The sequence below is a fragment of the Loxodonta africana genome, chromosome 16 (assembly GCF_030014295.1).
Source record: "Loxodonta africana isolate mLoxAfr1 chromosome 16, mLoxAfr1.hap2, whole genome shotgun sequence".
Lineage (NCBI taxonomy): Eukaryota > Metazoa > Chordata > Mammalia > Proboscidea > Elephantidae > Loxodonta > Loxodonta africana.
This window is the reverse complement of record NC_087357.1, coordinates 31,118,796-31,133,093: the sequence shown is the minus strand read 5'-3', so window position 1 is coordinate 31,133,093 and position 14,298 is coordinate 31,118,796. Positions and strand designations below refer to the sequence as shown.

The 14,298-nt window shown below is 38.8% G+C and overlaps 1 protein-coding gene across 3 annotated transcripts in view; it reads left to right on the top strand.

The window, feature by feature from the left end:
- Positions 1-14,298, top strand: part of CNNM2 (cyclin and CBS domain divalent metal cation transport mediator 2) — a 176,152-nt gene that overhangs the window by 145,066 nt on the left and 16,788 nt on the right. For 2 of the 3 annotated variants that reach the window (XM_064269368.1, XM_064269362.1), the window contains exons 4-5: positions 1,634-1,803; positions 14,135-14,228. In XM_064269368.1, the coding sequence (XP_064125438.1) occupies positions 1,634-1,803; positions 14,135-14,228 (264 nt within the window). Of the gene's footprint in view, positions 1-1,633; positions 1,804-4,952; positions 10,667-14,134; positions 14,229-14,298 lie in introns of those variants that run through there. The other variant, XM_064269363.1, reaches the window with a different exon arrangement.

Below are 14,298 nucleotides of genomic sequence, written 5' to 3'. Positions count from 1 at the left end.
GTTAAGTAACTCTCTCTTCAGCTTGCCTTGGAAGAACAGTTGGACATCAGTTGTAACACAGGTGCTATGATTTGCGAAGAAGAAAAATAGACTTTCAAAATTAAGTCTTTATCTTTTATGCTTTTAATGAAATCAGAAATTCTAAGAACTTTGACATGGATTTCTCAATGGTCTCTTCAAATCAGATTGTTAACTTGAGCCCATTTCAGAAGGCAAGCGTTCACATTATTAAAACCACCAACCCAGCCGGCACTGACTGCTCCAGAGAGGTCAAGGTTGAATGGACTTAAGAGACTCACTGACCCTTCTCACATCCCCAGATGGCTCTCTAGGTGAAGGGTGAGCTCTGTTGATCAGGGGAAGTGTAAGAAAATCTGAAGTACCCAGTGGCTTCTAGAAGACGTCTGTGTCCAAGATGGGCAGCTAATTCCTTTCAACTGCATGCTGTATACCTAAAATATTTTTAAAAGAAGGCAAACAGCAACCACATGATGGAATATTATGTACTCATTAAAGATCATGTTTTCAGAGACATGGGAATGCTCACAGTATAATATTTATAACGTGGGAAAATACTCATAATTTAAGGTAAAGTGGGAAAAAACAGGATACAAAGCTGTGTGTACCATATGAGTATATTTTGTTTTTGTGTGTACACACACACATATACACAGGTACATGTGCCTATGTAAGGTACTGGAAAGAAATGCTCACCAAATAGCTAAGAATGACTTTCTGAATGGTTGGTTTGTAAATAATTTTTATTTTCTTCTTTATCTTTTTTTTGTATTTTCCAAAATATCTATGGTGTATTCTTATTTCATTATGCAAATGAGGCACAGAAGCTAATACAGAATTTATAATTTTCATATATATTATATAATTTTTTAAATAAAAAACAAACAGCATCTTTAACTTGTTTATTATTATTTCCTAATTCTGAGATATCATTCCTAATCATTTAAAAATTACAATTTAATTATCCTCTGAGATTATCATAGAGTCTGGTTTCAGTCTAGCACCCAAAAGTGGGTAATTTTGGTTTTTGTTATTTCAAACAAAATCGACATCTTTGTAAATATTGATCATTACTTTTTTTTTTTTATTATCAAGCTGGAGTGCATGTTGATGTGTGCATGTGCTTTGCTTCTGTTCTCAATTTCTACCTTCCTTTGTTCCCAGAATTTCTCAGGATAGTTGCAATGGGAGAATGAGATGTGGAGTCCCTGTGTCTGTGCACCTGATACTAACCCACAACTAGATGCTTCCTGATCCTTGCTTCTTCCTTTGGCTGTCATTGGACAGTCAGACTATTGTGGCTTGTTAAAGGGCATCCTGACAGTCAAGGAGTGTGCTTCTGGTTGATATTTATTTTTCTCCACCAGAAAATTGGGGTATTTTTATGAGAACTGAAATTGAAAAGGAAAATTTAAAGGAAACAAATATGAGAATTCAGTATTTTCTAATTTTGCCCAGGTAATCTGCCCCCAGTGGATCACCAAATGGAAGTCTTGTTAATCCATATTGTATCACTTCGATTCCAAGTATACTCTTTATCTAAAGACCTTAATTACTAGTATAATTTTTTTCTATCCATTTGAAGTGTAATATCAAGTTGTGTTTATATCTATAGAAGTAGAAGCATTTAGCCCATCCCAGATGTCAGAGAAGATCCTTCTAAGGCTGCTAAAGCACCCCAATGTCATCCAGGAACTGAAGTATGATGAGAAGAACAAGAAAGCCCCAGAATACTACCTCTACCAGCGAAACAAACCTGTAGACTACTTCGTTCTCATTTTGCAGGTCAGAAGAATTATTCAATAGTTGTTTGATCTCATTAAGTTACCCATCTTTCCAGTTATGAGGAGGCTTGGCATAGGTGAATGGGTGTCAAGGTTTATATACTTAACTTCTGGTAGTCTTATATGTGGGAGAATTTAATCTCCCTGTTTCCCATCTTAAAATCATTCTGATATAAAGCAATGCCATTATTTACTTTAATTTCCAAGAGTGAAAACACTTAGTGATTGCCGAGGTGTTAAGGCAAATGAAGAATGGTGAATTATATGGTTAGTATTTTTTCAGAATTTGGGGAAGTGGCTTTGACTGGGCGTTTGCAGTTTAAGTGTCGTGGGTTCCCTTGGGTTCTCTTTTTATCATCTTTTCTTTCCCCCACAACTGTACTCATTAGGACTCATTAGGAAGTTGGTCTTACACAACTTCCTAGAGAGATCTTAATATTTCTTCCCTTAACACCATCAAAATAATCTTTTCATTGTTGTTTTTACTCCTGATTACTAACCAGACTCTATTTTACAAAGAACTGTTGTGATAATCAAAGTCTCTCATGGCAATGACAGCTAATTCTTTCTCTCTATAACATAATCCCCTATGCAAGGTGGGAAGGTCAACATAAAATAAAGCATTAGTTTTATTGACTTCTTATACCTCTTTATTGAAGCATTGCTTTTACAAGAAATCTTAGTTTCTTTCAGTACAAGAATATTAGCCCCTTATGATTTCTCGTATTTCTTGGTTACTTCCTAAATACAAATTGGAGGTATCATTGTAAGAGTATACTTAGTGCTTGGTAGGCCCTGTACTTTACATGAGTTCAGCAAGGCCCCAATTACCTAAATGAATTAATAAGGTTCTTTTTATCTGAAAATAACTCTTATCAAATGTCCAGATGTCAGAAACTGCAATGTTTGGGCAGTACTGTGATGTTTGGAAGCAGGATTGAGGAAGTGAAAAAGTGTCATGAATAACTGGTTACACACCACTTTTGTACAGCCTTTGAAGCTTCTGTTTGCAGGTTTACTGTAGTTCAGAAGGCTGACTTATGATCCCAGTCTTATACAAATCTAGTCTTACTCCACTAACCTCAGTTTTATTCAACCTGGAATTGTGAGTTTTTCTTTTCCTCTGGAGACATAGGCTCAGAATTCTGAGGGTGCTGTTGGTAATTTATTTTACTTACTCCAGATAGGGAACAAAAGATTCGTGTTTCTCATAAAAGCTAGATGTGAAGGTCCCTTAAACCCAGAGAAACTTTGAATTACATTAAAGGCTGTTATTTAGGAGAACTTTGAAGATTGACATTGTGAATTTCAGTGGCAATATTAGAAACTTTCAATTGTCTATTTTTATATATAGTTAGCATTTATGAAGTTGTGATTCAATTCCTGGCTGATGGATCTAAAAAGAAATTTTATGGACGAGAGATTTCATGATCCTTGTCCATTTAGAAGTAAATCTTTTAAAGATATTTTTGATAAGGCATATGTACCTGTATTGGAATATCTATGTCATATTAAATATTATGTAAATGTGACCAGTTTTTTTTAACTCTCAAACTGATTACTTCATGGGAATTTTATAAATAGTGTGTGTATTTGATTAAAAGGACTTATAGAAATGTTTAAACTCTGTATGTTTAGTAAAAATTATGATTTTTGCAAAGGACCCCTGGTGGCACAACAGTTAAGCGTTTGGCTGCTAAGTGAAAGCTTGGCGGTTCAGACTCGCCTAGCAGCTCCACTGGAGAAAGACCTGTCAGTCTGCTCCCGTAAAGATTACAACCTGGGAAACCCTATGAGGCAGTTCTACTCTGTCACATGGACTGTACTCAATGGCACCTACCAACACTCTGGGTATCTCAGGTAATTGGCTACTCTGCAAAACCATGTTGTTGCCATCGAGTAGATTTTCAACTCATAGCAACCCCATGTGAGAGAGTAGAACTGCCCTATAGGATTTTCTAGGCTGTAATCTTTATGGGAGCAGATTGTCACGTCTTTCTCCCATGGGGCTGCTAGGTGGATTCAAGCCACCAGCCTTTTGGTTAGTAACTGGGCGCTTAACTGCTGCACCATCAGGGCTTCTTACCCATAGTATGGCACATTGAAATACCATATTGCCGTCCGTCAATCTAACATAGCTATTGTGATTTATAAAGTGTATGCCCCCTAAAATGTCACCCAGTCGACACTGGGAAATCATGCCAGGTTATTGAGTGTGTCCCACTGCATTTCAATAGTATGAAAGCAAAAGAGAGCAGCAGTATCTGCCTTTCCTGCCTCAGCCTCAGAGCCAGTGAGACGCCCTCTTCTGCGGATTCCAGAAACAACTCTTTACTGAATTGATATTTGGGATACAGTTAGTTATTGAAAGAAACACATCATTTTTTAGTTTAACCCTAGATGAAATAAAGTCTAATTTTTTGAAAGCAAACAATTTAAGTAAACCAAATTAAGAATATTCTATAAATTACTATGCACATAACCTCCTACTACATAGATAGAAAAAAGTAAAACTTCAAATTTTATCTGAAAAAATAGATTTTAAACTAAAATGTATTGAAGTATCAGTAAAGACAACTGTAAAAGCACAATAAATCATGAAAACAACTTTATTGACTATATTTGCCTTAAATAACTTTTAAAAAATGTGTAAAGTAGAAGTGGATAGAAACAATTTTGGTAGAAATATTTTTCTGTCATCATAATAAGAGCAAGCATACCCAGAAAAAAAATGTTATAGTTTTAAATTGCACAACTAGTAAAATAAAATAAAAAGGGATTTGGAGAAAATTAAACATAAAAGCCACAGAATTACACTTTTTAAAAAGCTTACATGACTCTTTAATAAATATTGATTATTTATTATGTCACAAGGTAAGTTCTAGTAAAGACAAAAAGATAGAAATTTTATAAAAAACTACCTGCATAGATCATAATGAAATAAAGTTAGAAATAAAAATATGTAATTGAAAAGTACTAGGGTCGTTATGAGTCAGAATTGACTCAATGGCAATGGGTGGGTGGGTAAGCCATATTAAAATTGTGATAAGTTCTCTTACACAAGTTTATTCGTAAGATGCAGAACAGAGTATATGATATGCTCTCATTGGTGTAAAAGAGAAAAAGACTGTCTCTTTTTTTATTTTACAGAAACACACACATACATATACGGAACTTCTCTGGGAGGTTACTCAGGAAACTGGCAACAGTGGTGCCTCTAAGGAAGGAAACTTGGAGGACTGGGGTTAGTTGTGGAAGGGAGACTTATTTCTCCTTTGTATGGTTTGAATTTCTTACCAGGCACATGTGTTACCTATTTAAACAAATAATCATAAAAAAAAATAGAATTAATGACAAATTAATAATTATCCTAAGTAGCAACTGAAGGAGAGAGGAAAATATATAGACTATCATTTTTTATCATTAAAGACTAATATTGAACAATGTAAAGACCATATATGTATCAAAATTCCAAAAGATTTTATTCCTTTAAGTACAGTAGTCCCATTTTATCCCCAAGGGTTATTATATTCCAAGACCCCCAGTGGATGCCTGAAACCATGTACCAAACCCTATATATACTGTGTTTTTCCCTATACATGCATACCTATCATAAGGTTTAATTTATAAATTAGGTACAGTAAGAGATTAACAGTAACTAATAATAAAATAGAACAATTATAACAATATACAGTAATAAAAGTTACATGAATGTGGTCTCTCAAAATATCATTGCACTGTACTCATTCTTCTTGTGATGATGTGATATAATACAATTTTTTAAATTAAGTCGAGAACTTTCACCTTTTCACTTAAAGAAAGCACTTTATGGCTTCTTTTTGGCATATTGGAATTGCCAGCATCACTACTATCGAGCTTTAGGATCGTTGTTAGGTAAAATAAGGGCTACTTGAACACAAGCACTGCCAGTGGACCTGATAACCCAGATGGCCACTAAGTGACTAAGGGCAGGTAGCATAGCGTATACAGCGTGGATACAGTGGACAAAGGGATGATTCACATCCGGGGCAGAACAGTGTGAGATTTCATCATGCCACACAGACCAAACCAAGAACTCTTTGCCGTGGAGTGGATTCTGACTCATAGCGACCCTACACAGAACAGCGGGCAATTTAAAACTTTTGAATCATTTATTTCTAGAATTTTCCATGAAGTAGTTCGGACTGTGGTTGACTGTGGGTAACTGAAAACGCGGAAAGTGAAACCATGAATAAGGGGTACTTAGGCAAATAAGAAAATAAGAAAAAATAGAGAACTATAATTATTAGATAAAGAGCAAAGTAGCAAACTAAAAAAAAACAAAACCAAGTAAGAAAAACTGTCTTGAAAATGAAAAAGCCTTATAACTCATAAATAAAATCAAGATTTGCTTGTTTTAAAAGATTTAAAAAATCGGTATTCTATTGGCATAATTAATGTTATAAAAGAGAAAATGCAAAATGAGTTCTCCCTCTTCTTTCAAAGCAGTGAGAATTCAAGGATTTGCTAGAAAAAAAATCAGAATTGAAGAACTTGATTTCTGTATTATACAAGTAGAACAAGGTGGCATGATGGTCAGATGCATTTTTTATGGCCAATGTGAGCTTAAATGTAAAATTTCATAATATTATGGGTCAGTCTCACTTGTGAACATTGATGTAGAATTCCTAAATAAAATGGTAGCAATTAGAGAATAACATACCCATAGAGTTATTTACGGTGACTATGAGTGAGTTAATTTTAGAAATGCTGGGCTAGTTTAATATAAGAAAAACAGAACCAAAATACCCAGTGACCCAGTGCCATTTAGAACCAAAATATGTGACATTAATTAGAAAGTGGTGGGGGGGAAAACCCTTATGCTCACATCAGTAGATGTCAGAAAGGCAATTCTGAACATTAAGCATCTGTTCTTGACTTCAGAAAGCAAACAAAATAATCTAGTAGACAAAAAGGAAAAAGCACTGTAAAACCAATCATACCCTTTGAACTGGCAGCGTCATGTTTGGGAATACACACAGACAATCCCTCGTACCTGGAGCCCTGGTGGTGCAGTGGTTAAGAGCTAGCGGGGAGCTAGGCTGCTAACCTAGCCACTCTTTAGAAACCCTATGGGGCAGCTCTACCCTGTACTGTAGGGTCACTCTGAGTCAGAATCCACTCAACGGGAGCAGGTCTCCATCATACACATAAATAGACTTATAGCAAATCTATTAATTATAAAATAGTAGAAATAGTCCATGTATCTAATAGCTAATCAGATTGAGAGATGATAATATGCGGAATCGTTTTGTAGTCATGAAAAAAGTGGAAAGCACATACAAAAATGTGCCAAGTAAAGAATAGTGTTTGCAGTTATTATAACTGTTAACAAACTATTTTTGAATATAAATCATCAGAGTAATAAATAGATCACTGTATAATTTAGATAGTCGGTGTCTCACAGTGAAGCATTTGCTGGAAAATGTGTGAATGTGCAAATCAAAAATAATATGGTTGTTCTCCTTAGCATATAACCAAATTATGATGTTAGTCAATATAAAGAGTAATAGTCAAAGTGTAGCTGTTTTCTTTGCCAGTTAAACAACCCGTAGAAAGGAACCCTTTTTTTTTTTTTTCCTGTAGCTAGTTTTCCTTATTGATTTTATTCCTCAAGTAAATGTTGTTATTTTTTTTCCTGTCCACACTCTCTTTTTTAGGGCTTCTGACATAGGTTACAAAACGGGTTTTCCCTATGTAGAGTGGGGTTTGTTTTGTGAGGGTGGCATCTTAGAGTTCACACAACCCTGGACAATACTTCCTACACTTTCACTTGGTCTTGGGAAAGGAATGTCAGCCTTCCATGTCACACCTCCTCACAGACTGTTGACTTGCAGTGCAATAATGTATTCTCGACCTTGAGTAAAGTATAGGTAACAGCCATTTTAAAAGAAAATAATTGACTTGGGCTCCCAAAGTTTACTCTGGAATTTTTATTATGCTATTTAATATGTATAAATATAAAGCCAGGCATAAGCTCTGTTTGCTTAGAACCAGTATATACAGCTACAGATGAAAACAAATTTGCAAATTGATACTAAATTTTAAATGTGTGAATGACCTTGTTTGGCCAATGCTAAAGCACTATGGCTAAGGATGCCCTGGGGCAGGCTGTTTTGCACTCAGCACCCCCAGGCCTCCTGGCACCCAGAGTTGACTGAACCCTGTACCCCTTTGCTCAACACGAGCTACTTTGAATGTTCATACCTTACGTTGTGCTACTATTTGGCCTCCACTGGGTGTGACTGAGTTATTTATGTTAAATCCTATTCTGTTCCTTTCTCTTTAGCTCAGTGCTTCTCACACTTTCATGCGCGTAGGAATCAGCCGGGGATCTTGTTAAAATGCAGATTCTGATTCTGTAGGTCTGGTGAGGGTCTCGGATTCTGCATTTCTAACTAGCTCCCAGTTGGTTGAGTGCGAAGGTTTGGCCATGATGATAAAAGTAGCATAACTTCTTACCAATCTGATTGGAAACACAAATGCAAATGCTGGCACTGACATCTGGTGGCAGCACTTGGTTAGAAGATGGCCAACCAGATGGTCCAAAATATGTATAAATTGGTTTTTTGACCACTGAAGTTTTTTTTTTTTAATTAAAAATTCATGAAGCAAATGTGCAGTGTCCCAGGACTACATCTGCAGAGTCTAGATTGAGACATATTGCTAGAGAACGTTTAAGCCCTGGAGTTACACAAGGCCACAAACAGATGTGATGTGGGCACTGGCATCTGTGGGTGGGTTTTCCTCTCCTTCTGTGACTGCCAGGCACTGCTGGTGAACACAACCTGATGTTTGTGACTGTGGCATTTAATTAGCTCCTTTCAGGGGTCAAGTTCCACTGCGTACTTTGTGATGGCGATTTAAAAAACAAAACAACAGCAAAAACTCAACTTGAGAGTAAGCTGGAGATCAACAAGATTCTCAGCACGTGGTATTTGAGAAGTCCTCTAGTCTTCTGAGTCCATGGTATACACTGACCATTTCATCTTGTTTGTGTTGCTGTGATTGTGCCTGTACTAACTTAGAGGATTTCCTCTTTAAGGACTGTTGCATACTTTGTGAATGCTTAGAAACTTTGAGGCGAGGTTATCTACTGGCTTCCTCAAAAGAAAGGTAGGATTCTGTGATGGTAACTTTATTCAGGAAGTCCAGCTTTGCTTTGGACAGTGAGATCTTCTTCCAGTTTTATCATTTTACAGACATGAAGCCCTGGGTTCCTTTGGGAATGACTGGAGCCCATTGTGTCCTGTCCTGTTCTTTTTGGTGATATGCTAGAGTAGAGTAATTTATGAATATTTCAAAAGTAAAATTGAGATGTAGCTCCTTCCCTGTCTGGAAAGAGTTGTTATCTGAGAAGATACTGCAGTTGACTTTGAGTCAGGGAAGCCATTTCTTCGTAGGGGTGACCCTAATTTTGTGTACTGGTAGGTTTGTTTGAAAATGATAACTTGTTAGAGTCATTGACACACATAAATGAACAAAAGATGTCTTTACTGGATGTTTCTAAAACGTGTTTGCCAGAAGAGCTTAACTCCTAGAGAGAGAGCTATAGGGCTGGACAGTTTTAAAAGCTTTTGAATTGTAGAATCATAAAATTGCAAGAGATGAAAGGAACCTCAAGGATTCTTTACCCTATTACAATTTTATAAATGAAGTAAAATTAATCTAGTGAAGTGGTTTCTAAATACTGGTACTTGAGAAAGTTTTCACTAGTTTGAGGCAAGATGAGAAAAATACAGTCGTAGTGAGTTTTTCAGGGTTTTCAGATCACCAGGCCTTTCTACCTAGTCTGTCTTAGTCTGGAAGCTCTGCTAAGAATCAGTTTATCTACCTTATAGCCTGGTAGATCTAGACTAGATAAAATCCAGGAAGAAGAGAGCTGATCCTCTGCTGCCCAGGGTCTTGTCTTGAAGAGAGGTCAGCTAAAAATGGCTCAGTCTGTGTGGAGAGCTTTGATTCTTTCTGCAGCTGTCCTCATTTAATTAGCAGACTCACCGCTACTGTGACTTTGCAGAAGTCTCTGGAGAGGCAGGGCCCTGCAGTGTTCCAGAGCTGGGGCCATTGTTCACAAATAGAGCCTTAGAGCACTGATCCCAAAATTTGGCTGCACACTGGAATCACCTGGAGAGCTTTTAAAAGTCCTAATGTCCAGGTTGCACCCCATACTAATTAAATCAGAATGCCTGGGGATTGGAGCCAGGCATCTTTTGTTGTTGTTGTTGTTGAGAATATACACAGCAAAACATACACTGATTGAACGGTTTCTACATGGAATCTTCAGTGCCATGGACCGCATTCTTCTTGCTGTGCAACATGCTCTCTCTCCTTTTCGGGGTTATTCCTTCCCCATTAACATAAACTCACTGCCCCCTATGCTTCCTATCTAATCTTTCAAGTTCTGTTGTCAATTTGATCCCGTGTACATAATTCTTAAGAGAGCACAATGCTCAAGGCAGACATTTTGTACTAGTTAAGCTAACCTATTGTTTGGTTTTAAAAAAACTGCAAAGGATATTTTTGGTCTAAGGTTTAAAGATTATTTCAGGGCAGTAGTTTCAGGGGTTCATCCAGTCTCCGTGGCTCCAGAGACCCTGGAGCCATGGAACAAAACAGGACTAAAGGGGTGCACCAGCCCTGGGGCAGGGACTAGAAGGCAGGAGGGAACAGAAAAGCTGGTAATAGGGAACCCAGGGTTGAGAATGGAGAGTGTTGACACGCTGTAGGGTTGTTAACAAATGTCACGGAACAAGGTGTGTACTGTTTGATGAGAAACTAGTTTGTTCTGTAAACCTTCATTTAAAGTACAATAAAAAAAAAAAAGAGAGAAAGAATTTAGGTTCTGTTCTGCATTTTCCCCAGACGTCAGTATTTTTATAAACTCCCAGTTGATTCCAGTGTACAACAGTGTTTGGGAACGTCTGTCTCTGAGTTTACTAGCAGAGGTTCCAAGCATGAAAGAAGTAAGTGCTGTCCTGAAGCATGCCTCTTCCAAGAGATAGGCAGGATATAATCCACAGGGTCTTGTTTTGGAAGTGACTGTTGTCCTGTTGGTCCTGACAGTTCATCACAAAAGAATTGCGAGCTGACGCCCATTTGCAGGGACACAGAAGCCCCTGTCACTTGGAAAACAAATTATCAGGTTAACTCAAGATCAATAAAGATGGAAGTCAGGTTATGAGGTTCTGTCACATTTGAGACTTCCTCCCAATTTTCTGCATAAAAGTTCAGGTTAGAAGATGGTCCTGCCAACGCTGACAAATAGCATTTACATACGTATTAACTCTGTGATACAAAATCAAGGATTAGTCTATGAATAAATGGATAAGTAACCAAGAAGACAGATGTCATCTGGCACTTCCATTTTTATTTCTCTTCCTCTCTGAATATTGTGTCCCTACATCCTCTCTCCTTCCCCTCCTCCCTTCAAGGACCCTGCTCCCTCCAAGATCAGCCACTTTGTCCTGTGTCCATTCTGTCCTGCCAGCTTTTGGCTTGTGCTTCCTCAGTTACCCTCCATGCTGGCTTTCTTCCCTCCCACTTAATTCACACACTGGAGCCCCTAACCCTAAGCAGCCTTCATTTGACTCTGGTGCCCACGCCCTCCGCACAGCGTGCCATTTCTCTCCTCCTTTTAACCAGGAGTTACCCTGTTGTCAGAACTTTCTCCTGCCTGCTCTGTCCTCATCCCCACCATCTGATTTCTTTCTTCTCTCTGTGTGGGAAATACTCCTGAAGGCCACCAGTGACTCCCTCACCAGTAGTCTCACTCAACTTGACCTGTAGATTTGATACTGCTGACCATCGCTTTATTTGTGAAACTCTTCTGTCTCCTAGTTTCTGTGATGATACAGTTGTCTGGTTCTTCTCCTGTTTTCTGTTTCTTCCTTTTGTACCGTATTGGTTACCTCCTACTCTGTCGCTATCTGCAGTTTGGTCCTTTTCTCTTTCCATCTGTGTTATTTTATCCACTCTCAGAACTCCCTCTCCAATTCTGACCTTTCTCCTGACCTTTACTCTTCCATTTCAGTCTTTCTGATGGACTTTTCAAAAGCCATTGTTATAAAATGGAGTTTGTCCTCTCTCTCCCTCCACTACCTCTAACTCACCTCTTTCCCACCTCGTCCATTTCTACTCCTGGTGTTACCATTCGTCACGTCACTCCAAGCAGACCTCTGTTGTGTGATTATCGGCTCCCCCCCCCAAACCTTTTATACTTCTTTCTCCTTAGCGCTTCACCAAGTTATGTTGATTCCTCATTCATAGATTCTCTCATAGCAATCTCTGTCCAGTCACATGACTACCACCCAGATAAGTCTAGACTTTATCCTCCTCACCTGTTAGCCTGTCATTCAAGGAGCTCCAGCTCCAAGTCAACCTGCTCACCAAGCTGCCTTTCCAATCCAGTCTCCTTCTCCTTTCCTGTGCAAACCCAGAGAGCCTGTGGTCTGCTGTCCCTATCTCTAACCTTCCTTCACACCATTTCCTTCTCTGGGATCAGTGAATCCTAATCATCCTCAGAATTTACTGCCAAAAACAAAAAACATATTTGTCTTTAATTATAAGAACAGGAAGTATATATATTTTTTGTCTGAACTCCTAGATTCCTGTTGTCTTTTTTTCATGTAGAACTTTTGTTTACTGCCTTGTGTCATCAGTTGTCATGTGCTGCCTTGTACCCACTGGATTGTAAGCTCTTGAAGAAAAGGACTGTCTTCTCCCAAGGCTCCCACAGCCTCTACTGTAGGACCCTGCATGCTAAGGGGGTTTTAGTACCTGTTTGTTTGCAGGCCAATTTTATATTATGGATGGAGTTTTAAATTTCTTTTTTTAATAGCAAGAGAACTGTTTAGGGAGTGATAAAGCCAGTGTCTCCATGGAGAGGAGGAGATCCTAAAAGAGACAACAGATAGTCTTTTGAAGAAGTGATTTGAGAAAAGTCTAAAGTAATTGGGAATTTAGAATAATTTCACAGGAAGCGATCAAAATACTAGGAAATAAGTATTCAGGATAGTGCATCTGTGGTTGGTGTAGTGTAGGCCGTTGGTGAAGAGCTTGTTCTCTGGTTACTTAATCCTTCTGAACCCCACTCCCCTGATGTATAAGGGAGGGGGGAATAGTTGTGTCTACTTCATAGAGGTGTTATAAGCATTAAATGAATTAATGAAATACTGTAACCTGTTAGCACAGTTCCTATTCAATAAAAGGTAGCATAAGTTCTGTTCACCCATTGTAAAGGATCCACAATAGAGGAGCTCTCCCACTGGAGAGGCAATGTAAGGAATGTCAACAGGAGCCTTCCGGACCCTTGGCTTGGAAACCTAGAAGTGAAACTCAACTTTCGAGGGTATTTCAGTAGCCTAGAAAATGCATATTGAACATCTACCATGAAGAGTAGGGATGAATAAGGCCCAGTGTATCCCCAGAACAGATGAGGGTAAAGGAGAAGGTGTAGGCAAGCTAGAGAAAGGGAAGAGAAGGGAAAATCTTGGGGAAGAGAGGGGAGTTTGGTCCTGATGGAAGGAGACTTTCTCAAGGTGCTTTCCAAGACAGTGAGGAGATGTCCCATAGTGTTGAGGAGCCTTTGGGGAGCCTGGATGACACAACAAGGGATTGGTTGGTCAGGACACTGCCAGTGGGATGGGAGTGGGTTCTGTCCCTGGGAGCCAGTTTACTCCTCTCTGTTCCTTGGCCACAAACCCTACTGACGCTTGACCCTGATTCTGCCCCAACTCTCACTCCAGCAGGACAGCTCAGGTGACCGTCACCAAGCATCTCCCCAGGGTTTGTTCCCCTGATGGAGCTAGAGCACCAGCTTTTTATTACTGGGAGGGCTCCTGGATTCCAACAACTAAGAATATTGGGAAAAGGTTTAGTGGACTTGCAGAAATTTAATATCACACTTCTACTGTCATCTATGCATATCCAGGAAACCCTGCTGGTTTAGTGGTTAAGAGCTACTACGGCTGCTAACCAAAAGGTTGGCAGTTCGAATCCACCAGGTGCTCCTTGGAAACTCTATGGGGCAGCGCTACCTTGTCTTACAGGGTCGCTATAAGTCGGAATCGACTCGACAGCAACGGTACGGTACAGTATGCATATCCAGTTTTCATATCTAAGGTGAATTAGCCCACTCCTCTATCTAAATGAGAAAACATTATCTGAGGTTTTACCTCCTTGGGGTTGGTGGGGAAGGAATTTAGGCAAGAATCTGAGGAAAGATCATATCTTCTATGGAGTTTGCAAATATTTAAGTAATTGGGCTGAAAATACCCCTGTTTTTCTTTCCACAGGGGAAAGTAGAAGTAGAAGCTGGGAAAGAAGGTATGAAGTTTGAAGCGAGTGCTTTTTCATACTATGGTGTAATGGCCCTCACAGCCTCTCCAGGTGAGTTACTTTCTCGGCCTTTTGGAGCAGAGCTCAGTTTTCAGAAGTAATGCCCTCATCTTTCTCTCTC